Genomic DNA, 27,824 nt, shown 5'->3' on the forward strand with positions numbered 1-27,824 from the left:
TTATTAAGTCCGGTTAGAAGTCAAACTCATGTTGGAGAAAACGATTGTAACTTTCCAAAATGTTAAGAGTACAAGGGAAAACTAACAAGTCCTGCGCTCTAACCTACTTATTCTTTTACTAGTTTTTGGGATAAAAAGTGAATGTTGAGCATCTATATAGTGTTGAGTTCTAGAAAGGTGGGATATATAATAACATAGTTACTATATAGTCCCAAAAAAGCACTATATATATATTAAATTAACAGAATAATTTTATTAGGCTTTAATTAAGCCTATTCAAATAATCTCAATCATAGCTAGGAGTTGATTAAAATTATTAATCGATTAAATACTAAGTTAAAAAAGAAAAAACTAACTTTCTGTTTCGGCTTTGAACGTGTCGTGCGATTGGATTTGTCATCAGACTCGGGCAGCGCATCCAAACCAGTTGCCCGAATCGAGCGACACGTCCAAGCCCATCGCCAACAGGCCCGAACGACGCTTCCGAGCCCGTCCAGACTCGTCGCGCAAGTTGACACCTCGCTTATGCCATGTCGGTCCGGGCGAAACAGCTGCATCTGACGAGATTTCTAACCTAATGATCGGCAATAGGCAATGACGACGACGACGACAGTGGCAGCAACCTACGTTGACTTTTGACCACCTAAAATACCGCATTTGACAAAAGAAGTGTGGTTGATGTCCGCCTCCCACCTAGGAGCAGCCTGGGCAGTCACCTCAGGTGCCTTTTAGTATACTAAAAATTATTATATGCTTAAAAAATTGTTATACTTCCAACTTTTTTGACCGGTTGAACAAATTATTACAATTCTAATTCTCTGTATTTAAACAATTTTGAATGTCTTTAAAACATGTCTTCAGAATAATGATCCTAATTTTATTTGTGTAGAAGACCAGATGACATGAAAATTATTGATTTGTTTACACAAAACATCCTTTCCATTCTAATTTTCACGATCATCTTACATTATTTATATTAAAATAAAACCAACTATTCCTTGCAAAACTAGAAACTATTTCCAATTTTTACAATTTCTAAGAACAATATCTAACAACCTTAGGATCAAATCAGTGAGATACTACTACAAAAAATCAGTTGTTGGCAAAAAAAATTTAAAAAGAAATAAAATACAAACAAACAACAAAAAAAAATTGGCATACTTTGATATGATCTAGAAGCAATGGGTCAGCATCTACAGTGAGTTCATGGAGCAAAGATATTATCCTGGGTGAAAAAGGAACAATCTTTTCTTCCTGGGACTTGGTAGGAATGCAACACGATACCAACTTTGAAACCAAAAACTGCAAGAAATCACTACATAAGAAAAGCATAAAGAAGAAAGAACTGCTAAATAGCTACATTGATAAAACCAAACCAACACCAAAAGAGAACAACTACCTGAAGCTGTTCACCGAGCACATTGTAAGCATCCTTTCCAGATTCTGTTTTAAATGCCTCGAGCAAAGTAGAGAGGATAATACAACACTGCTCTTGGAGGAATTGGCTACAAATCAACTGGCCAATAATACTCATAATATAGCTGAAATAGAAACAAACAATTTATTAACTTATGCCTGAAAGTGAACAGACACATAAAATAATAATCAATTAGTAATTTGCACAGCTTGTAATTCTTGCATGGAGTTTGTTTAATGTGGTGGATTCTAGCTTAGCAAGTACAAAGGAAACTGTTGCACAGTCGCCGTGTCATACCATGGGCATGAAAAGTTGGTGGCTTCAAAAAATTATAATACTTGCAAATGTTTCCACTATGCAAAATCGCCACAAGCCATTCCTCTACTTGTGACCATGTATAATCAGGCAATAAAAAAAACAACAGAAACAATTCTAAGAAAACAATTATAATATTTTTCTCATAAAAGATGATGATAGTGGGAAAAGAGAGGGAATTAGAAAAAGTTGCAAAATTTGAAGCTGGGTTATTAAGCATCAATACACTCTTTGCTCCACTGACTCAGAGGAGGTATCATTATAAATTCATGATCATCCATCCTTTTCTCAATTGCTGATGATACTCTTAAGGAGTGGAACCATCATATTTCACTTTCAATGGTGATGTTCTCCCAGTTGTAAGCGTTATTAAATTTTTGTTCTCCATGAAAGTATCTCCTTTTCATTTTTGCAGTATTTATGAGAACTATACATCTTCTGTTCTACAAGATGTTCTCAAACTGACATCAAACTTTTACTCAATGTCTAGGTATTAAACCAAAAAATATTTTAATTTTTTGAAGGAGCGAGTGATTCATCAACTTTACTCAAGTGCACTGCATCTTTTTAGTCTCTCAAGCGCTACAGTACTAATGTATCTGCATTATATTCGACAAGCATCTTAGTGAGTTTTTTCTTCCAAGTTTTGTATCTTTTCTATTTTGTGTGACAAGTTGAAATGGATCGATATACACGCTCCTATTTCAGGAGTTTCAAAATGTGTATGTTGTCTCCCAAGTTGACTATTATGTCTATAAGTACCATGTTGAGAGTACAATATATGAAGATAATTATCTTTAGTAATCACTTGGATCCTTCCACCATTGTAAATTTTGTTTACACATCAAGTTCAATTTTTTTCTGATAAAATGACAAGCAGAAAAAAGAATCAAAAAGTGCAAAAAAAAAATAAAAAAATCAAAACTGGCATGAATTGTTATAGACATTAGCAACTTAACTAGAAAGACTTACTAGGAACTACTAGGATTAGTAGCCCTATGTCCGATTATCCGAGTAAGAACCTCCATTGCAGATAGTCGATGGCAAATATGTCGTGAATGAACTGCAGCAGTTATCTGATAATGTATCTCTAACAAAAACTGCATGAGAGAAGACTAATTTATCTTCCTACATATATATAGTTATCCAATTTAAGTCGCAAACATTTAACATGGACAAATAGGATACAAGACATGAGAAAAAGAAAATTACCATAAAAATCCTGTCAGGGCGAAAAATATTTATTTTGTCCAGAACACCACTGATGTGATGATTATCTCTGGCAATGATAGGATAGAATTAGAAAAATAAACAATGTCAGGAAATAAGGATGAACATAGGAAGTTTGGAGATTGTACATATCCAGAAAACCATCTACAACTGTTTGAACTGAAAGAACCACAGTATCTTTCGTAAAGTATGGCAGTTCTGGATCAACAGCACAGGAAGTAAGTGACAGAAGGAAGCTGACAATTGACACCTGTCAATTTGGAAGAAGAATATCAAGAAAAATCCAATAAATACAAGTGGAAAGAGACTCCTAAGGTAGGGTCATAAGAGAAGAAAGTCTTAGAATGAAAAACAGTGAAAAAGGTCGAGAAACAGAAAATGGAAACCCGTGCGATATTGATTAAATATACTTAAATGTCACCTAAAATTTAACCAGCTCCATTAAGAAATAAAAAGATAACCTACTTAGCACTTATTCAAAGAAAACCAAGAAAATCAAGAATCATCCTCATATCATTGAGGAAGAAGAAAAAGAAAGTTTACACCAAAAGGGAGAGATGATTGCCTAGAATCAGAATAATGACCAAAATACAGAAACCATACTGAAATGGCAGTCCACATGGAGAAGACATGAGCCAAAACTAAAATAGAAAAATTTCATCCATACATAAAAAGAATATATTAAGTATGACAAAATGAGAATAGAAGAAGACTTGCCATGTTTTTCTTAATAAGTTCATCTCTCTCAACCTCAGAAATTCTGCCAAACTGCAAAATTGAATTGTTGAGGGCCAGTCCTGCAATTTCCTTGTCAGATCTCATACTACAATACACTGCAATGCATGATGCACAAATTGGCACAAAGTATTCCTTTACAAGATCAGATAGAGGCTGCAGAGAAACCTGCATTGGGAAGACTAAAACTTATCAAATTGGCGTGTTCCTGGGTGTTAAATCAAACCACTGCAACATCAATGTAATAAAGAGTGAATGAAAACTATATTATTTCTTCTAAAGATGCAAAAATTGGTTAAAAGCAGAAACTTTAGATTTATCATGGGCATTGACTAAGATTCATAAAGCAAAAATATTGGGAGGATGGGAAATTTTCTTATCATATAAAAAATTGCCAATAATAAAAGGGAGAAATTTGAATGATGATTGTTTTAGATAAATAGAGAACATTAAGATAACTAACAACTAAAGAAAGTCACTACTGTTAAGTAGTAGAACCACAACAGAGCACAAAGGCCACACCAACACTGATGCAGTTCAAATTAACAGCTAAGAAAAAGGTAAATAAATAGATGCCATTATGGGTAACCATGGAACAGCATGCTATGATCTAGAATATTATTAAGATGAGATACATTTTAATTCAGATTTTTGTGGACCTTAAATTTCAATTATGACTAGACTGAAAGAGGTGGCAAAGTCAAACACACAACATACAGGAAGAAACTTTCTTTCTTCTTGATTCATGAATTATAATTCCTCAAAGAGTTGGGGCAAACAGGGCTTGATGTGAATGGTGGATCATATCAAACATTAAAAAGAATGAACAGGTTATGGTAATGATTGTCTGGCCCAATTAATGTTTATGATTTGGTTGGGCTCCTCAATCAGTAATAATTGGTACCAGGAATAGGATTTTTCAATAATCACATGACTGTCCAATTTGAGGACTTTATAAGAGAGATAATCAATAGTTACAATATATTGTCTAGGCAAATCTACTAGTCAATTGCCACACATAAAAAAATAACTTTAAGGCCTAGGGCAAAGATTATCAAATTCTTTTAGTACAAAACCAGTCTTGTAGCAAAAGTCAGTATCAATCTACAAGTATCTGCCATCCTTTTCCAACCACTTCATATTAGATATCTTGCTTTAAGCAAGTGACATAGAGGATAACCACAAAAGACCATGTTAATATTTTCATCTGTTGTAATGAAAACACAACAAAAAGCACATAAACCTTCATAGAATAGTGCAAATACATGACAATAATCAAATAGTTTACCTTTGATATCCAATTAAGACGAGCATTATCTCCAGCCAACATTAGAGGAGGTAGAAGCCATGGGCAGCAGTATTTCACGAAACATTTTACATTTGATTCTTCACAAATTAGACTTTGTACCTGTTATGTTGAAAACTGGCATTGTAGCTAATCATAGAATTAAGAGGAAGTAGTGGGTTGCCTTAATTTTTTTAAAAAAAAATCATGTGATCATACTTTCATACTCTACATATCATGCCATTATCACACCTGTGATCTAGCAGAAGATGTTATGATGTCATAGCAGATGTGGAGCAGCAAGCCATCCTGCTACGGTTTGTGGCATATGTAAGACAGAATTTAACTGAAGCCAATTGACCTTGCTTGATATGTAACAAGGAAGCATGACAAAGCATGCTGGCCTCAACCTTATCAAGGGCCAACAGACATAGAACAAGGACAATCAGGCAGAGAGGAGGCCACAACCTCAACCAAACCCTGACACATCATTGGTTTTTTGACAAATCTTCAAAAGGGTCGATTACGTAAGGAACAAACAGGAAAAGGGAAGGCTGCAACCTACCTCACATCATCATCCACCATTGGGTTTAAGATGGTCAAAGTGTAGGTAACTACATAGTATATGTAGAAGCAGAAATCCAGCATATCTTTCTGCAGGCCCCAGATTGTCTAATCTAAAATCAGGGCATTAGACTATGGAATATCTGACTACATATTTCAGACACAGTATTCTACCTCGGGAATATTAAGAGAAATTGACACATATTTGTATAGTTCTTTTTAGCTTTAAGTTAAAGAAAAAGAAAAGGAGGTTTTCAGAATCATAAAACGCAATACAATAAAAGGAAAAGATAGGATTATTATAAATATAATAAATATCAAAGTATAGAAGAAAAAGAAAAGATTTATACCCTTTTTACTGCATGTAACAATTTCTCCAATCAATACAGACTAATATACTAATCTGACCCACAACAGATATAACATTTCAATTATAGCAGCAGGAGGGAGTACTCGTCAAATAAATAGACTTTTACACAAAAAATTAAAACAATAAATATAATATAATATAATATAATAAAAGACAATATCCTCAAAATATTTAAAGAATTCAACAAGTAACTTTGAAACATTGTATTAAAGAACCCTACAATAAGATAAACTAAAAATAAATCAAAGACTTATCGTAATGGCCCAAGGAGAACAAGTACCGGAATCAGTCTTTTCAGCAAAAATAAAATATAAATCAACGTAAAACAGACCTCTAACATCTTCTTAAAAATTACCCTTGAATTACGCTCAAGACTGCCAGGTTTTCATAATTAGATATATAAAGACTGCAGTCTACAACCACTTATGTAAGGATTTCAGAATGAATGCATTTGAAGTTGATATTTGTGTACAATTTAAGAACTAAAAGTGAGCAATGTCCTGCTTCCAGAACCTAAGCCTACTCAATTTCCCTCTCAATTTTTCTTGAGATTGCAACAATTTAAAGTACACCAAAAAAGAACAAAATAGGCACATATTAAAGGGATCTGTTCCTACCTCAATAAGGGACATTAAATTTACATCACAAGCCACCCATCGAGCAAGGATTGGACCAATCAGCTGCTCCAAGTACTGGAGAAAATCAATAACATGTTAGGTAGTGTAAACTTCTGCTCCTCAATGGGAAACAGTCAATTGATAAGCATAGCAGTGACATGGTTCCAGCAAGTATCAAAAGCATAATCTCCAACAAGAAATGTGTCAATATTGACAAGAATTTGCCAATAATTCAATGCCATATTTTAAAAACAATTTGTCATAGCTGTTAACAGAGAAGTGTTTTTGGATTTAGGAAGTTTATATCAGAAATGGGGGATTTACCTTGCTTCTGGAAGCATATCGGAGACTTCTTGATAAATTGTCAAGAAGTGCATATACCAGCTCTCTTGGAAGAATCAGATGATGGGAAAAAAGAATATATGATTTAAAAGAAAATAAATGATTTACAAACATAGACTTTGAAAAATTTTCTACCGTTCAGCAGGCTCCATAGCAGCAACCACACATATCATGAAGACAGCCTATCAAATAAGATTAAGAATAAACCAATAAATGTGATTCGAATAGAAGAAAAGACAAAATGTTTAAATTAGTATCTATCTTAAGAGGCAAGAAAAGCGATCGTGTGGCTAGGATTCCATACAAGTCATATATTTGTTGTAAACTGCAGATGTGAGTTCATAGAAAACAGAGATAGTCCTAGTAGAATTTTGTATTTGAATGAGGACCGACAGGAACGGTCATTAACTTCAAAGAGAAGTTCATTATCTCTTCATTTTCTTAGTACTCATAAAGAACCATCATACTGATGATGATTATTACTGCCATTGATATTTTCTCTAATTGATATTACATCATAATGATACTATATTTCTATATAGAAAAAAATTTATTAGCCAAAGATGACAGGTATTTATTAAAATTGGCAATGGTTAAAGTAAAACAATGCATTCTAAGTGAGTCAAGATTTACTAACCAAAAAGACGTCACATTTGATATGCCAGTGGTTTGGATGCATTGACCAAAAACTAGGGAGATATTTTAACAGCATTTTAAAGCATAGCATACCATACCGGATGGATATGTCAATGGTCTTTAGAATATTAATTAGATACAATAATTCATTGTCTAGACCCAAGGTATTAAGATTTTGATATATGGTGTTATTAGTTTTTATAACAGCACTGATATGCTATTCTATGTCACTAAGATGAAAACTTAAGTTCTTGAACCAGCAGAAAAGGTAAGTTGTAACTGATGGAGAAAAAGTGAGCATCTTTAATGCAAGGGAAAATCCATCTACCTGCAAAGGTTTACACTTTAGTAAATGCAAGGAGAGCCAAAGGATGAACCACCACCAGAGTCATGTCTTACATTTGTATATCTATGAGTAATTTTAAGCTATAAGATATGGCTTGAAGCATGATGAGGAAGTATTTTATAGCATGACATCAAGGCATCCCATGACATAATAAGATAACAAATCTTGCTGACATAAAGGGCTTTCTACTAGAAAATTAAGCTCAGAATTCTGGAGCACAACGTGATTTAAATGTTTCACATACATTCTTACTGAACAATGTATGTATCCATAAGAAAAGACATGACAACTAAAGCACTTGACAACATGATACATTAGGCAATGCCGACTCTTAAGTTAAACACAATACCTCAATTTCAATTTCTTCACTAGCTAATGCCAGATGCGCCAAAGTGATAAGAGCTGTTTCTACAAAAAGTGTGCCCTGTGGACCTGCAGCTAAGATCTGATGGGCCTTCACAGTCTTCCCTTTAGAAAACCTCACCATTTCCAAACCAAAATTCAAACTATGAAACAGAAAAGAAAATAGTAAAAAAATGGATAACTCAAAAACAACTATTTTCTTATTGATTTTTCCCTACCAACAAATATTTGTACTAAGACAATGTTAAGAATTAAAAGAAGCCATGATTACACAGCTCATATATACTAAAACATATAATAAATTGGTTATGATTTTAGTAATTTCAATCATGATGAATTGTGGGTAAAGCCCTTTAACTTTATTGGCATGAAAAAGATAGTAGTATGGTTACAACACTTTTGGATAGCAGAAACCACATTTGACTTGGGTCCTTGAACTGATGGCAGAATGGTCATAAATATGATTTCAGAGTGATTAATAGTAAAAAAACTAATAAAAAGAGATCATTTTCAGATACCACCACAAACTTTTTTTAAAAATCAATTGAACTCTCCTAACAATCAAAGGCATGGGTCCACTACTTGACTCCCAATATCCATAAAGAAATCCAATTGAAATGCTACATGACTGGTGAATTTCAACACTGTACTCTCAGGGTATCAATAGAGCATTACCTGAATCGAGTAATTGAAGGTATCAAGTGAACATGACTTGAATCATGGAATTGCATTGTGTCAGATTTGTCCTTGTCTCAAATTTATTTTAAACCAAACTAGTTAATACACAATTATCTATGAAATCAAAAACATGTAGTTTGACTGTCATGTTAATAATTCAAAAAAAAAAACAGTTAGCATATTACTAAAAATGCATCGAACTTTGGGAGAAGATTTAAAAAGAGGGAATCTAAGAGGTAATAAAGGTTTAGCGTGTCAAGGGGATGAACACTAAGGGTCTAATTATGTGGATGAAAAATATGAGGTTCAGTTGGACTCTCCTAACAATCAAAAGGCAAGGAAAAGCTAGTTGACCACGAACATCCAAAAAGAATTTACATCAAATTATTACCTGACTGGATAGTCAGTTTCAACACTCTCAGGGTATCAAGCGAATATGACTTGAATCATATAATTGAGGTAGAAAGTGGACATGACTTGAATCATGCAATTGCATTGTATCAGACTTGCCCTTACTTGTCACAATTTATTTTAAACTAATATATTTAATACACAATTATCTGCAAAATCAAATGCAACATGCAATTTGATTGTCAGCTCAGAAATTCAGAAACCAATTAGCATGTAAACAACAAAGATTTTTCACATTGAGCCACATTAGAATTATGTAAGTATTTCATAATGGAAGTCCCACAGTGTAGCATGTAACTTTATCATGTTCCACTCATGCAAAGTGCAATTTAGATCATGGTTTCCAGTATTTAATTTCAGTAGCAATTTTGATTAAAACAACACAAAGTTTAAACCAAGAACAGGACGACAGATAGCGTTTGATGGAGAACAGACACCATTTGATGGAGAGTTGCTGCCTGCCATTATCGATCAGTATCAATGCAATTAATGAGTTTGGGTTAATTCTCAGCCTAATAACAGTACAGTTATTTGTTATAAGAACAACAAGGCTTCTTGACCAATTTTGCCTTCACTCTGGATTGGGAAGTTGCATTAGGTATCATTGATCAAGAATTCACAATTCTTGTGGCTCTCAGATAGGTTTCTACAACAGTTGAGATTGTAAATACCAACTAAGGAGATCAGACATAAGCAGCATCAATCCCCTCAGCTTAGAATCTCTCGCAATCAGCGGTGGCACAAGTGACATAGGCCCAGGTCATTCCTTGTCTAATTCAGTATGAGGCTATAAGCTAAAACATAGCCATGTATTGCCTAATAGGCAATGCACCCATGTTTCAAGGCATACAAAATAGCTAGATTTGACTTTGTAGGACTTATTCAGTCTCATTTCTGAAGGAAACAGATATGTTCAACCACATCAATTAGTATGAAACAATATTCTAGATTTTGCTTTGAACAACCTCACCCTCCTCTACAACCTCCGCACAACCACTAATGCAACCTTCATCAATCCCACATTTGTCTCTTGGTATAACAGGTTATATCTTAATTGTAACAGAAAAACATTTTGACGTATTCTTAAAAAGTAGAATCAAACTGAAGGAGGCAATCAACATCCTCATGTAGGTACAGGACAAGAAAATAGAGACGGATTGAATTTGAATCTTAGTTAAAGTTTAGGCTGCTTAAAAAGTAAGATAATCCAAATAGCAAGCACTTTGTCAAAATGGACTTGGATAACTCATTAAATATGTGGTCCAGCTTGATGCAGGCTACCGAAAAACAGAGAAAAATATAGGATTGACATTTTTAGTCTTCTCTATATCGGAATGACAAAAAAGGACAAGATTATCAATCACTTGTAAGATCGTGTTGCTTACCAATTTATAAATCTAATGAGTGACTCATGCTTATGGCTGCCTCGTAACACGAGAAAAAACATAGAAAATCACTTGAGATTAGGATCAATCGCTAGCCATGACAGTGCAAACAACCAGGCATAAATTATTTCACAAAACAGTATAATTTAGTAGCATCAGCATCTTTAATAGTCAGGTCTTCTAACTAGTCTACACATATAAACCAAGATTTTAAAAATCCCAATCCAAGCTGGATTTTCAGTCATCAACTAGAACAAGACAATTTCAGTACCATGTTAGAGTGCCGACACATAATGTTAGTGGTGAATTGGTGGTGGAGGAAGGAGATAAGAAAGAAGAGAAGCAGCAATATACCTAGGGCAATGACAAGGTTTCAAGTACTTTTTTCATATCAGAGTTTGAATCACTGGTAGGACGGCTAGGTTTTAATACCATGTTATGTTGACACTTTGTATGCTTTGACAAGCATAAAAGCATGCCAAGATGAACTTAGATGGGTTAATATGATCTTACAGCCAACCAAAAAAAAACCACATCCAATAGATTCAAAAATCTGCCATAGCAAAAAACTGAGATGCAATTTTTTTTATAACACTAATGAAATTACAAATTATAAAAGTTGCAAGCCATAAATAGGTGATCATGGTTAAAAGAAGCTGAAAAGATATCAGATTTTAGAGGCAGGACGTTGTAGAGTTGGCAGCCAGGGAAATATAACTAATATTATGATAGCCTATTACTAGCATTTATTATAATCTTTATGATGTATGGTGATCTATGATACAATAATGTTGATAGATTAAGCATATCGAGGAACAAGCTGGAAGCCCAAATGACAATCAGTCTGCATATGAGAATAATCTTTGAAGCTAGTTAATTCACTTAAAAACAAAATTACTAATTTAACATACTAGCCAGATAAGTCCAATCACAAAGATGAAAAAAAAACATATACCAAATGTCATCGAACAACTCATTATGCCCATCCCATGTCTGAAAAAGCAGGGAAATCTTTCTGGCTAAAAAGAGCCTAACACGATAATCAGCGTCTTGAAGCATGACCAGAAGTCTTTCAATCAAAACCTGATATGACACATGCAAGATTAACTATGAATATAATTATTGTTTTTAGATGCACTAAAAAATGATAAAACAAGTAGATCACCTGGGCAGATTGAGGCTCTATCAAAACAAGACAACTAATACAATTTATCAGCTCAATACGAGCATGCCAATCTGCAAGACCAGCCTCAGCAATTGCATTAAGGATGTTGCAAAGAGAATTCAAATCCTGTAAATGACATGGGAAACATATCATAAAAAAAAAACCATATTTATGAAAGAATGTAAAAAATAACTACAAATCAAAAAACAATTGCACAGTAATAAAACAATCCTCATAAACCAGAAGTATGAATCATACAAACAAAAAGACTAACAAAAAATACAAGTACCTCATGTTTTTTGTGTTTAATTAAGCTTTTACAAGCATACAACAGTGTAACTACAAAAGAAAATGTCAACAATATTGCAAAAAATGACTATGTCCACCAATCCATGAGGTAAACTTCACATTTTTGTGCTAAATTATGCTTTAACAAGAACTAAATAAGATTAGTGAAATTGACAAGAAATGTTGACTATATTGCAAAACAATGACAACCCCAACAAATCTACCATGAGTCAGCAAAAATTTAAAACTTAAGCTTCGCCTAATTGTTAAAAATTAAGCCAACATACTGCAACTTTTTCCAAGTTATTACAGATTACATGATCTAATAAACAGGTTAGAAAATCATAAGGATTCATGCAGAATTTATTATCAACTAGACAATTTTCCAATAAGTCAAATGAATCCAGTACTAGAACAATTCAAAAAACAGGACCAGAAAACCTCTTATATGAGAAATCATACCCAAAGTAAAAAATAAGAAACCCATTATAAGTTATGCACTTTAGAAACAATTATTACACTGTCACAGTTTAATAGAGAACGAAGGCCAAATGGCAGCATTCAATCTGTAAAACTATACCTCAAATGGCATGCTTTCATTGGGTACTTGACTATTTTTCTTTGAATTTCTGCTAGAGTAAATGGACTCCAACGACTTCAACAGAACATTAATGCAAGTCAAAATATTTCTGTTATAAAACTTCATAATTCCATCCTTATTTGTGAAGTCACTTATCAAACTAACCTGCTCAAACATCAAGAATACAAATCATCAATCTATACCAAAAATACAAATATAAAAATGCATCGTCCATGCGAATAATAAGTTTGCTATACCAAGGCAGATAAACTTCCCGAAGAGCCAGAAAAATGCTTGCAAAGATTAAACAAAATATTTCCACGAACCTACGATAGCAAACAAATTGAGTGCTCAGTCAAATTGGAAGCTCAGTTACAATCCAAAATTGTATTATTGCACAAAGAGAAATAAATTGAGAATTTAATGCTTAAGATAAAGAAGCTACCGTAGAGTCATTTTCTTTCCCCATCATCTCAGACAAGATTTCCCATGTACGGCATGGTAATGCTGCATAAAAATCTGAAATGATAGAAACCAATTCTAACTTCCACTGCAAAGGCGTTGAAGAAATGGAATATTTATTCCCACGCAATGCTACAAGATCCACATCTTTTGAAGATACATCAGCATCAAGGTCCAAATCAACAATTTTGGCACTATGTTCAGCAATTATACATTGTGAAGAATCCATAGATGATACAGATAGATGGTCAAAATCTGTCTCAGGCATATTGCTTGAAACATTTGACAACGCATTGAATAATTTTCCAAAGGCGACCAACAATTTCTCAATTGCATGTGTGACCCTGACAAGTTGGTGGCAAACAGAACCATCATTGTCACTCAAAAGCTTAAATAGTGGTGAGGACAACAAGCTACACAGAGAGGATGCAGTGGACCCAGCAGAGTCAAACACAAAGCCAATATTAACAGAATTGTAGCATCTCAATTCATTGCATCTATCCTCTACCACCAAAAGAATATGATCCAGAATCATTAAAATATACTCAATAACCTTAGCGTGAATGACAGATTTATCTCCCTCTGTAATCCTACAAAAGGAAAACAAACAGCAAGCAAATAGAATGTATCAGCTGTTTATGCAAAAAAAAAAAAAAAAAATGATATGCAATAACAGAGATGGTTATCTTAACAGTAATTGATAGTAGCCATCACAAACCCCAACTTTTCCATTACATCAATAAACAAATTCTATATGCATAAAATGCAATGCTTTTGTCAATCAAACAAGAACAGGAAATATCATAATGTACTAGATTAACCAGGTTACAGTTTCAGTATGACACTACAACGTGCCAACACATAACTCATCAATTGGGCTGAAAAACAACCAACAAATAGTGTAATTGAGAAGCTTCAAAGAGCACAATACTCATAGTACCTGCTCCAGTAACCATTACAGAACTAAAAGAACATAATATGTTACCACAAAAGAAGGAAAAGATTCAAAACCAAGAGAGAAAAGGAGGGAAAGCAACAACAATATCAATTAATGAAGAACTATGCTCAAACAGATCAGAAAGAAGAGCTAACCTTGATATTATTGAATAGTAGATGCTATTACACAGAAGGGAACACAAATAAAATTGAGATGAAAGAGCAGTCTCTGCTAAGTTGGAATTTGAAGTTACAAAATCAGCAAGGTGTTCCTTAAGTTCATGAATCAATGGTTGTCTGATCTGATTGGGAAGGCGTACACAACTATGGCAGCTTGTTTCCTCCTGAAAGATACCAATAATGATATTGGTAATAATTTCAAAAAGTAAATGAAGAATCAAAATGAATGAAGAAATAATGCACCTTGGAGGAAGGTACACATTTAATTTCTGCCAAAGCTTCCACAGAACATTCTAAAACTTTTTCAAGATGTTCCAGTTCATACGTCATCTGAAGCATCTGTCCACACTAGTATCAATTTATCACTCAGAAAAAAAATGAAGGTATAACTGTGAAATGCAATACGTAATTTGATGGTCTAAATGATTAAAAATAAAAAGGTCCCTCTGTATTTGAAGTATTAAAATTGTTATCCGCTACTACAATCAAGTTGCAATCTTTAATTTCCACCAGACATTGAAAAATGTAATTATTAATTGTAAGGATAATAATGCTATTCGATTGATGGTTTTAACATACTTCTATTAGAGTTGCTGTTAAGGACTACTTTGTTATATGCAAGCTGCTTATGGAGGTCAGTAGTACTGCCTGTCATTAGTACCCAAGAAGAAGAAGCCTAGCAATTTGCGAACTTCGGACCTATATCAATTTGCAAGGTCCCCCTATGGACTACAAGTACATTGCTAGAAAGTTAATATGGTTGCCGCACCACTTGTAACCACGAAGAATTCTATCTTCTTTGCAGAAGACAGAACACAAACAAATTACAAGGTCATTTATGCATATATTGTTGACATTATCTCTTTTTTTTTTTGATAAGTAAAAATTTTTATAGTTTGAATCAAAGTACAAAAACTGGTCTTTAGGAGGTCCCCATGTCTAACAAAGCATCAAATCAGAGAAAACACCTAGCGATCAGTATACATGAATTTGCACACACTTGAAGATCCTATCAATATCTAATTGTCCCTCACAAAAGAAACTTATATTTCGATACTTCCATACAAAATGAATCATAAATGACAAGGCAAGATGACGAGCCTTTGCCAGCATCCGACTCCCATGGTAATGTCTTCCGAAGACTCTCAACATTCGTCGATAGGTGGACATCTCCGATCGTATATGAAATCAATCTCTTATCCTCCTCCATAATATCGCAATAGGGGGCACCCAAAGAATAGGTGCTCCTGTGTCTCAAATACCGGGTCACAAAAAGCGCACTATCAATCTTCTAAGTAATCCTTTCTGCCTTTGGTGGGGAGTTGTCTCTGTACTAACATCCAGAAGATGACTGCATGACTTAGCTGTAAATCAGTCTTCCACACTATTCAAGCCCATGGCTTCTTCAGACTAGGATGTCTAAAAACAATTATATATTCATGTTATCCCTCCGCCCTAATCAAACCAGTATGTCAGTCTATGTCCAGCAAGTCTATGTCCAACAGCCTCTGGGAACCCAACAACCAATAATATAAAATCTCGTATCTGTAGTAGATGTTTGATCAGAGAGGAATCCAAGTGGGTTATCTCCCATGTCCATACATCAACACACATCAAGTATGATGGACCTATTTGATCCAAAGGGTGTCCTTCGTCTGTATCCGCCATAGAACCTTAGCCAATAGGGCTAGGTTCCAAGCTCGCAAGTCTCGAAATTTCAAGCCACCTTTATCTTTAGGCCTGCACATATTTGCCCATAACACCCGGGGATGCTTAGAGGTCCACATGAAAGACTTGCAGATAGTATAGATACGGTCAATGACGCCCAACGGTAGTGGCAAGATGGATAACCAGTAGCATCCCACTCCCTGAAACATAGAAGTGATAAGTTGTGCCTTGCCAGCATAGGATAATGTCTTCTGCGGCCAAACATTGATCTTTCGGACCAAAGACTCAAGAAGGGGGGTATAGTCAGAGATCCGGAGTCGCTAAGCAACTAGTAGTTACCCCCAAATATTTGAAAGGTATCATGCCCTCCTAAAAACCAATGATGGAAAGCAGTCACCCACATGTTGTATCATCAACTCCCGTCAGATATATATTCGACTTCAGTCTACTCACCTAAAGTCCTGTTGTCGCCCCAAACTCCTATAAATAAGAAGATAATATGACAACCGAGTTAGTATCTCCCTTGCAAAAAAAAGTAAATCATATGTGTATGCCAAGTGTGCTAATCTGAGGTGAGCACACTAAGGATGGAACTTGAAGTCTTGTCGTAATGTATTCTGTTGTATCTGTCTCCTAAAAATCTCAACACATATACCAAATAAATATGGCAATAATGGATCCCCCTGGCGTAGTCCTCCAGCCCCCCCCCCCCTGAAGGATCCAAGCATCCCCCCATTGATGGTCATCGAAAAAGGAGTGGTGGTCACACATTCCATAATCCATGCAATAAACTGCTTCGGAACAATAAATCCAAGAAGAGCCTCATGCAAGAATTCCAGTGTACTGAGTCAAACGCCTTTTATAAGTCAATCTTCATAATGCATCTGGGAGAGATGTGTTTCCTATTATATTTCCGAAAGAGCTCCTGTGTTAAATGGATGTTATCTGTAATAAAGCAACATTGCACAAAAGCTACCTAGGACTGGTGAAGGATGCAATCCTGTATCACAAAAATCCGAGCTGCCAGAAGTTTGGAAATAACCTTGTAGAAAACCATACAACAAGAGATAGGTCAGTAATAGGTCACCTCACTTGCATGTGTTGATTTTGGAACTAGGGCTAACAAAGTATGGTTCCATCTCTGCAACAATTTGTCACTGTTGACGAATTCCAAGACTGCTACAGTAAAATCTATCCCAATGGTATCCCTAACATACTATTTTGGGATATCTCAAACATACTTCAAATGGTTATCCCTAAAATTATCAATGATAGCTAACTAGAGTTTGACAAAAGGCAATATTCATGATACTATTTTGTTGCAACTACCAAGGTTTGAAAATCTTGAAGGACTTCTGGTCTTTTGACCGGAATGGCAAGGTATAGTGGTACCATGTTGTGTCATGTTAGAATGATTTTGAGACAATAATTGTTCATATTTAAGCAAATCAATTATGTTGATTAATTAAATAATAATTGATATGCAATTGATTGAATAGTTTCAAAAAATTAATTTAAAAGATTAAACATATTAACCTAATATATTTATTTGGGTATTGATTAGATATATAAGAAATAATTTATGTAAAGCATTTATTAGATATAATTATATATGTTATAATAATTTCTTAATTATTAATTAAAATTTTATGACCTAATTCTATTATCCCCCCCCCCCTCAGCTCTCTGTGTCAGTCATGGTCAAATTCCCACAACCACCTCAAGCGCTAGCTCATGGCTGCTCCTACCTCTCCTCTTCTCTTTGTTGATGCTCTTTGCCTCTGGCGAAGTACAAGTCTCTACATTACCACACCACTTCTCTTCCTCATGGTTAGAACTAAACAGTAGATTCCATGTTCAAAAATTGCATGGTTTCAAGTGGCATGGTCGGCACCAGCCACTCAGTAGTAATGTTCATGTGTCGGCCAAACTCGAGTACTGTTCTCCAAACAAAATAAAAATTTCGCTCATCTCTATCAGCACGACTTAAGATTTAATCCATGGTGACTAGCTATTCCGTATAAGTAGCATCCAAATTTAAGCTATCAAAGAATAAGTAGATTAAATTTACGCTATCGAAGAATAAGTAGATTATCATAAGCTCTCCTTGCTAAACAAAAAATCCTTGGGAAGCATGTTAAATGGATAGAATTTTGTGTAGTTCAGTCATGGTCTATATATACCTAAATGGTAAACTTCTATGGGAGTAGGAAGGGATCAATGCAAGGGTATTCTATGGTACCATACCAATTTGCTATTGTTACACAACACTTCTCTTTACTACTTGATAGCTATACAGAGTTGGTTCCTTAATAACTCATCCATATTTAAGAGAGAGTTTATAACTCATTCAACTTTTCTTATTGCTTTCTTCCTCTTTGTTAAAGCAAAAACTGATTCTATTAAAACAATTATGGAAGTCATTCACACTTTTCTTGTGGTCTCTGAATTTTGGTAAAACATGTCAAGATCTCAGATCTTTAGACACAAGATCAAGCTACAATGCAAAATACTGCTGAAGTATTTGGTACCAATTTTGATGCGCTCTACCAATACAACTTGGGTTTTCCAGTCACATATGTGAAGCTCTACTTCAAGAATTGTCAAAACATAGGCAACTATCTTATGCTGGAAAGTTGGACATTACAAGAAATGAAATATATGGGAAAATTCTTTTTGAACTTTTTGTAAAATGCCTAGAAATGTATAAGCAACCGATTATATCAAGATCCCTTTGGAATGGTGATGATGTAAGGAGTATTAAAATGCCCCATGGGGCAACACATGATTGCCTTTCAAATAGCAATCAGTCCTAGGAATAAATGACCAACAAGAAACAAATATATAGATAAAAAAGTGAAAAGTAGCATAACCTCATCACAGTCCTCACAAGATCTAGGGGCCATGGATAAATGTCCAGAAGGAACAGGAGACACAGTACCAGCACAAAGAGAAAATACAGCCTCAGGAACGAGTGCGACCATTTGTGCATTCCATACACCAGCTTGCTGCAACTTAAGAAGTATTAGTTCAGTAGATGAAAAAGTTGACCTAGAAACAAGATATAAAAGGCAGGCAAGGTTGAATATTCTTCCAAAACATACAAACAGAGACTTCACAAATGGAATTTGATAGTAGTGTCAGCATAAACACCCACATTTATCACACCATTCTTCGGTGTAAAAGTCATTATGATTTGCAAATCCACATTTATTCACTTTTTATTATGAAGAAGTGCCCGATCGTGTAAAAGTCAAACTGGTCATCATCAAACTCATTGGTCGAGCATCAACATGGTGGGAGCAGTTGCGACGCTCACGAGACAGATAGAGCAAAGTCAAGATCAATGATTGGGAGAAGATGAAGAGTCACTTTCTTCCTTTCGGCTACACTAAGACTATGTTTCAATGACTTCAGTGTAAAAGTCATTACAATCTGGATTTGTTTATACTTGAATGTTGCAACACCTACAGTGGATTTGCGCATGCTACGATGGATTATGAAATCATTTTACTGAAATTAGTTCAAACTGCAGATGGAAACAGCTCGTACTGACTAAAGGAATCACCTCTCTTTTTTGTGCTTTGATTTGAATGGAACACGGAGAGGACCAAGTTTGAATGAATGTACCATCATAACAAAGTAAGTTTGCAATGTGAATTCACTCTCACACAACTCTATGAATGCACTGTGGCAACAAGGTTGGTTCATGATGTGAATCGATTTTTTGGATCACCAAATGAGAACATCAATGAATTTGAGTCATATGATATTTGTGCATGTGAATTGTGAAAACAGAAGTGTCCAAATATAATGCCCCTTTGACTTGTTTTTTAGCAAGATTAGAGTAAATTGACAAACTGTAAAGCAGGAGGGAAAAATTCCAAAGCCTGGGCTCAATTTGAGCATCAAAAGCAATATGTACTTTTTATCTTGCTATACCAAATAGAATAATTCTGTTTTTACGATATTCTTGTCCTCTACAACCAAGGAGACCATGTACTAATAGTTCTTATTAGATTGTAGAGGAGCTTTTTTTCAGTTAATACCTACAGAACTATGTCAGCAACCTCTTTGAAAATTAGGAAGTTACAAGTAAATACCACCTATCACACGGTGTCAACTGTAAAGTTATGTTTAGAAATATATAGACCTATATCATGGTAAAACATGTCTATGTGCTTGTGAATTATTTTAATCGCAAATGAAGGATGATAGAGGAACTAGTATGGCAAAAGTGATCCTCTAAGATATAATACAAGGAACAAACCTTCATCTCAAATATCTCCAGAACTGCTCTAAACAAATCTTTTCTAAGATACAAAACATCACGAACATCACCCTGCATTACAAAGCTAAAGCTTGAAGAATAAATTTGACAATTGATAACACAAATTAAAATAAATTTGGAACATAAATCAGCAAACAGAAGAATACACAGATGCAACACTTTCTTGAAAGAATAGCAGAGAGAAAACACTGAAACAAGGATATTTCTTAAGCTACAGAATGTTTTAGGCAGTAACAAGTACATCTAAGTCATACAACAAAATTATATAACCAACAAAGTATGTCCTTTTCTGCTGCCAAGAAGAAACTAATATCTAGACTACATGACATGATTTGGCTACCCTACAATTTACCAGAGTATATTTGGTCCTAAAAGATCAGTTGAAAGTAGTCATGGAAGAAACATCAATCTCAAATCTTACAACCACGAAAAAATAAAAGCAATTGAAAAATGTACTAAGAAAATACAAAATGAAGAAACACAAACCTTAGCACCTCCCCGTGAAAAATAACAAGTGACGAAGTACAGTGTAGACCTGCAATTGCCAATTCCAGCCATTGTTCATTCACAATGAAATAATTTTTTTTCAAAGCTCAGAGATTCAGTGCTTGATAAAACATACTATTCAAACAGTGCATAATGTGGACAAAAGGCTATATAAAAAGAATACCAAGTACTCTAATACAACTGTAGCACTGTTCTGGATGCAGCATTGTTTCAATTGTGACAAAAACTGATTGATGTCCAACTTATTACACAAAATTAAAAAGCAAAACTCCTTAAGGAACATGATAAAGATAAGCATTAAAGCAACAATATTGTGACAGTAAGAGACTCGATGATGATGCAAAACCCTAATTATAGGAAGAGTTAACAGACAACCTCAACGAAGATACTACTTGATCTCATCATTGATGCAAAGCTCTAATTTTTTATATTTATAATTTCAGTTCAGATTTTTACACCGCCCACATATTTTTAAAAAATTTAAATTTTTTACCTAAGATTTGTTTGCTTTTATTTCACCCTTATATATTTTTCACAGAAACTACACTTTGCATTTCATTGATAATTTCAGTCCTTATGTCATATTACTAAATTATTTAGTAATAAAGACAAAAATTTAATTATAAGGATATTTATCTATTTAATATAATTTATTATCTTGTTAATTTATTAATTGCTTGAATATAATTTTAATTTGTTATAGTTTATAGATATATTTGCATAATAATAAATTGGACAAGATTTTTAATTACTAAAATTATTTTTACCATGAAAATGTTTCAAATCAAACAAATTTTAATTTTTTCCCCTTAAAAATGAGTATAAAAAGTGAGTTTAGTTTCCAAACAAGATTTATAATTTTCATCGCTTTCAGAACTTTATTATTAAGATATACCAAACAGATTCTAATTTAAAAATAAAAAAGAAAGAAAAAAATTTCATCTCAAAGCTTTTAATTAAATTGGATAGAAAATTGTAAACACAAAAAATGGATTCCCAAAATCCAATGCAAATATGGTTACAAGGAAACACATACTCTGTAGGCATGTGCTTAAATGTCCTTAAATCCCAGATATCTTGAGGAACTGCAATTACACTAACTTGATCCTAAAAGATAAAAAAACAAATGTGAGTAATATCCAAATATTCATTTCAGAAAATATAACTCAAAAAATCTAGTCAAAGCAAACATATAGAAAGGCTCCATATTAGGTAAAAGAAGCTAACCCTCTCAATCATATTGCCAAGTAGTGTCAAAGTAACATCAATCTGCATGAATGGCCCACTTAGTTTACTTAGGACCATAAACTTTACAAAGAAACAATGTCATGAACAATAACTGCCCACTTGGTTAATGAAGGACTACAATTTTACAAAGAAAACCAGAATGAAATTAACAATAGCAGATTAAGAAATAGCTATAAAATTTTACTCACAATAGAAGAGAAACTACTCAGAACAGGTAATCCCCGCATCAAATAGCTCCAAATCTCTTGCCAACAATTTCTGAGACTTGTAATCTTAAAATAAAATAAATTAAGCTTATCAGGAATATATCAATAAAAGGAATTAATAAAAAATAATGAAAATAGCACATTCAGGAAAATGGTTATTCATAATAATGATAAACCAACATACCATTACATTGGGAAATAAAAACATGCATAATGTTGACAAACCAGACAAAGAGTTAAATTCAATTGAACTCTTATACTCCAAAAACGCCTCTTCTAGAAAAACACGGAACATCGCATAAAAATATTTTAATTGATCTTAGTATTTTCTATTGAAATGGTTCAAATGCTATATTTGTATCAGTACCCGGAGTTCATAGCCTTGTGTTTGTACCAAGTTGTGGAGTTTACAAAAGTTGTAAATTAGTGCTTGTTTGTAACCTGTGTTTGCATCAATTTTAATTTTACGTTTTTACATCAGTTTTGCAGTTTTCAATTTGCAGTTTACATCTTAAGCTGTTGTTGAGTTTTTGTTCGTCTTCCCTTTCAGCAGTAGCATTCCAAGTCCTTTTCCATCTCCTCTCCATTACCTCCAACTACACATAACCTTAGATAGGGACCTCTCAATGTTTAAGCATGCCTAAGAATCTCATTTAACAATCAAGACAAAACAGGTGTTATTTCTGACCTCCCAGTCCTTTACCTCCTCTAGCACGTCCTCTTTTAACATTAATATATAAATATATTGATTGGCTCATTTCCTGACAACTCAAATTTCTGGGAATGATTATAGCATCAGAACACAGCAAGAGGTCTTAGGTTCAAGTCCTACCTGTTCAATTCAAGTTTAAAGCATTCTAGTCAAGTATACACACACATGAAAGGAGGAATAACAATAAATGTTGAGGGACAAGTGGATATCATATAATGTACAATTACTCATGTTAATTAACAAAAGCAATTTATGTAAGAGAAATCTTCATGTTGTCATGAGCGATACATTGAAAAAGATTCTAAGGTTTCTATTGGGAACTCATTTAATGAAATCATTTTTAACATACACATGACAGATTTTAAAGCAGATTCAAAGCGTAAAAGATAAATTTTAGTATGATACACTGCAAAATCTTACATAAATGCTTCACTGGAATAGTGTTTGATGACATTGTATTAAATGAACTGTTTTATAATTATAAAGCAATCAGCTTGAATATTTTGGGGCACTAGATTAATTGATTATTTTTATATTTCAGAATCTCATAAGTTTAACATGGATCAGATATGGAAACTGCATCACTATTGTTACAAGAAAAAAAAAACTCTAAACCTATACAAGAAATGACCTCATTTGAGGTGAACCATGAATTCTTGGGACGCTCTTCTAGATGATGAAAACCATGAAACAGGAACACAGACGAAAATCCCTGCAATGCCCTTCATAGTGGTTTTGATGTAAAAAATCATGTTAAACAAATTGTAAGATAATAAATCAGTATAACCAACAAGAAACTAAAGATAATATTTGGCATCCATGCAAAGACTACCTGTGAGGCAAAAGGCAAAGACCTATGATCGCATCAGAATAAATCTTTTAAGGAAAAGACAACAGGAGACAGATGGATTTCAGGAGATGATGATGTAAATATGTAATGTTCATAACAATCCAGATAATCTATTCCAACACGCCCATGGGCAGCTGTGACAAACAATGGCTCCGTAACAATGAATTAATGATGTCCAAATTTGTGACCAGATTATGCAATATGTATGTCTATCCTACCGAGACAGCAAGCTGATAGGATTAGGAATACTTCTGAAAAACCAATTCAAAGGCAAAAGGATAGAAAATAAAAGTAAAATGCATCATTGCATATGGATACTGAAGGATTCAGGATCTAATGAACCCAATTGCTGGAAATAAGCATTTAAGGTAGACAAAAAATAGTTAGGATTTAGGAAATAAGAAAGCCTGGACATAAAAAATAAAAAATTGGCCCTTATAAGGATTGCATAAAATACCGTAAAAGCCAAAGAAGTGCATCATGTGAATTCAAAGTAGAACCACCTAGTATCCTGAAAAAGACAAGGAATTTCAATCTTTATCTAGGCAAATAAGCTACTTAAGTATCACAAAAGGAAGTCAAAAGATAAATATAAAACATAACATCTTTAAAGGAACTTGGATAAGATAGAAGGAAAGAAAGGTGCAACTACAGCCCTAGCAGATATGAAGTAGAGGTTCCTACTAGATACAAATGATGGAACTGTGTTCCATATATTTTTCTTATGAGAAAGATGGTTGTGCAATCTATAAGTCAGGCTTATGAAAAAGGTGGTCGAATAAGCAAGATGTGAATCAGATTGGAATGATCTAATCTATTTATGACCCAAGCAGTGTAGAATCAGATTCTTGTACTTGACCCCAGTATGCAGCAAACCTTAAGAGGAGAAAAAGGTGGCATTGAGTTTTTGACTTCGTTATTCCATAATATAGAAATTTGGAAGCTTGCAAAACTTGTAAAGTAATCCAGTTAATATAATTAAAATAGCATATGTTTACAAATGAAATGACAAAAATGGAATCTTTGCTCTAGGATTTAAATGTCACTCTATTCATTTGTTCCTAACAATGTTATGAAGAATTTAATCTTATTGAATGATTCACAGTATTAGCCCTTCCACTATAATATTAACTCTTACAATGCAGCAAGAAAAGAATAATCTCCAGATGATAAAATGTTCTATGGATTTCTGTACATGTGGCATTAGGTAAATTCTTTCTTTATAAAGTTAAACCTGATAGAACTTACTCAATAATAAAATCTGATTTGTTTGAATAATTTCTCATTTAGAAGATTAACTGAAAAGAATCAGTCACAAGGACATGCATTTAAATTATACCATAGTGAAAATGGAGATTTCATGTTTTGTTGTGGAAATACTAAAAACCTATTCATTTTTATAATACCACATACAAAGACCTTCACAGCATCCATCATTCAGCACTTGACCTTAAACTACTATCAAATTAGAGTTTATGCAAACCACCTAGTGCATATATATTCTCATGTTATTCCAATCTTCAACTGCCTTGCCAAGGCAAAGCCAATTTGTTTGAGCCACTTTTGATGTGGGCAGGAAACAAGCTACACGCATGAGAGTAAACTCAACGCATAGGAGAGTCCTTTACAAAGAGAGTACACAAGAACAATGTTAAAAGACATCCAATACAGGTAACAAGAGGTTTTAGACTTTTTCAAGTGAATAGTAAATATCAACTATGTGTCACAGTACATTTTATAGAGATAACAAGAGTTCTAAGATTTTTTTTCAAATGTGAAATATGCTCTTCCGGTTAGCTGTACTCTCGTCTAGCAATTAAGGCTTGGGTGGTGGATAGGGACCTTCAAACAATAGATCTATGCTTCAACTTATATTATAGTGTGGCATCTGGTCTCCAATCTCGCTTGAACAAGGCTTCTTTCTACATCAAATTTACCTATTATAAACTATGAACTCAACAGAGAAAAGCTACTGTTCAAATCACTGGAACTGATCCTTGCAATCGAAGAGTAAAGCGCGCTACTGGCTGGCTTCAACTCTATCTCGAAAAAAAGTGTTTTTGTATGACCAGGTATAGAAACTTCCACTTGAACAGGTCCCACTTGAGGGCATACAGAACTCGGCCATAGAAAGTGCCTTACTTGCGCTGGCATACCGGTTCGCTTGATGGCTGGCATGAAAACTGGCTTTTGGAATAGGCAAGAGAAATAGGATTTCGGCAACATCTGCACAGGCTTTCTTTTGCGATGTCATTCTTTTCTGTAATACCTTTCGAGCTTTCAACTTTCTTCCAAACCGAATCCCTTTGACACGTCGTTATCACTCGTACCTCGTTCCAGGCACGGAGTCGCTCGCATTCATTACGAGTAAGAAAGTAGGGAGTCCAATAATAAAAGTAGTTCGTTTCCTTATTGAGCAGAGCCTACAAAAAAGGGGACGGGTGCAACATAGAATTTATTACAGTAAAGAATATACTAGAAAGAATCTACAGGGTAGACACAGAAGGACGGGCTAACGAGCCGGAAACTAGCTTTCGAACTGCGTCCCAGGGAAAGAACTATTCAAATTACGAACTCTCCACACTTGATGTTCCCCGTATACATGGAAAGACAAGAGCAGCTACAGAAAAGATAGGGACAGAACTGGAATCTACCTTTCATATGCCGTGCTAATGAACTCACATTGCATGAACTTTAACTTAATCTTATGTCGTTCGTAGCATTAACCCTTCCTTCGTTTCATATATGAATGGCATTACCTAAAGTTCTCTCTGAATGGCATTGTTTTCATTTCTCTTCTTTCTTTTCTTTTTTTCCTATCTATCATCGCATCGCTATTATGAAGGCTGTCAACCTATTTTCTTTATCCCCCGGGACAATTTCTACTCGTTAATTCCATTCCTCGATGCTTGTTGAACGTTACTGCTTTCCCCACCCCGGGATCCATAGTAGAATAAGACCCGATGACAAAAAGAAGAGAAGTTGCATGTTGTTACTTACGGATGTATGCTGACTCCGGCCTCACCTTGTTTATATGGGATTCTCAGCCGACTTCAACCATTGTCGATTCCTCTTCCCCACGTTCCTTTTTCTCGGGCATATCGAAAACTTGGTGTAGTTATATATGTGTGTGGTTGTGTTTAAATTAATTAAACATAAAATACACATAGGTAATTTCCTATCCCTTAAGGACAATTAAGGAAAATTATGCGCGTATAATTAACGAACTCCGAAATTGATCTTGTCAAGGAAGGGGTGGTTGCTCCCATATCCAAGAAGGCCTTTGCCTCGCCATAACCTGGAGATCAATTAGGAATTAGTTTTTTATACAAGCATGATAGTATCAGATCAGCTTTCTCGATCGCCCGCACCGCCTTCAGCGTCAGCAGCTCCGGATCCCCGGGTCCGGTTCCGACCAGCGAGACGCTTCCAGGCCCCTCACTCCCGCCGCCGGATTTCCTGAGCGCCCCGAGAAGCTTCCTGAGCTCAGGCAACTGGAGGGCGATCTCGTTCGCTCGATCATCGAAGGAGTGACCCGGGGCGGACAAAGTCGAGGCGGCGTAGACCCATCCATCTCGCTGGTACCGCGCCGCGGAGTGCGCCTCGGTGAAGGGAGACGGAGCGGCCGCGGCTGCGGAGACGAGGCGTCCAGAAGAGCGAATGGCGGAGAGGGCGAAGCGAGGAAGTGGAGTGGAGAATGGGAGGCGTGTAGAAGGGGAGGGAGAGCAGGAAGTCAGTGAGGAGGAGGAGGTTGGTAGAGCCATGGCGATGGGTTGAAGCGGCGGCGGTCGGGCGAGGGTTTTAATCCATGGCGGTGGCTGCTGCGGGCGGCTGCTCTCTTGGGAAAGGCGAAAGGCCAAACAAAGAAATGGCCGATGGCTTTTCAGCTTAAAAGATGGCGAGTCGGCGACACCCCTACCATTACCCGAACAGGTTCAATGAATCGCGTTAGATGCGTCTCGTATGGATCGAACTTCGAATTGAATTGAAATAAAATATTATTAAAAAATATTCGAATTCAAATTCAATTTGAAATT

The 27,824-nt window shown here is 34.9% G+C and overlaps 2 protein-coding genes across 3 annotated transcripts in view; both read right to left on the minus strand.

Moving 5' to 3' along the window:
- Positions 1 to 27,824, minus strand: part of LOC141830624 (xanthine dehydrogenase-like) — a 157,532-nt gene that overhangs the window by 13,171 nt on the left and 116,537 nt on the right. The window lies entirely within an intron of this gene.
- Positions 400 to 27,551, minus strand: LOC141831031 (serine/threonine-protein kinase ATM-like). Its single transcript, XM_074718479.1, has 29 exons — positions 27,118 to 27,551; positions 24,245 to 24,298; positions 23,569 to 23,659; positions 22,208 to 22,291; positions 21,999 to 22,040; positions 21,808 to 21,878; positions 20,751 to 20,799; positions 20,244 to 20,315; positions 18,847 to 18,981; positions 14,549 to 14,653; positions 14,282 to 14,469; positions 13,173 to 13,779; positions 12,985 to 13,053; positions 12,728 to 12,892; positions 11,860 to 11,985; positions 11,650 to 11,777; positions 8,207 to 8,363; positions 7,011 to 7,057; positions 6,858 to 6,921; positions 6,534 to 6,608; positions 4,986 to 5,105; positions 3,680 to 3,865; positions 3,091 to 3,212; positions 2,945 to 3,011; positions 2,705 to 2,832; positions 1,400 to 1,541; positions 1,162 to 1,302; positions 653 to 725; positions 400 to 557 (listed from the first exon to the last, which is right to left on the minus strand). Exons 1-29 carry the CDS (start codon positions 27,549 to 27,551, stop codon positions 400 to 402), a joined length of 3,900 nt encoding a protein of 1,299 aa, XP_074574580.1.

Source organism: Curcuma longa, chromosome 6 (assembly GCF_044706935.1).
Source record: "Curcuma longa cultivar G26 ecotype Majalengka, Jawa Barat chromosome 6, ITB_CL_G26_1.1, whole genome shotgun sequence".
Classification (NCBI taxonomy): domain Eukaryota; kingdom Viridiplantae; phylum Streptophyta; class Magnoliopsida; order Zingiberales; family Zingiberaceae; genus Curcuma; species Curcuma longa.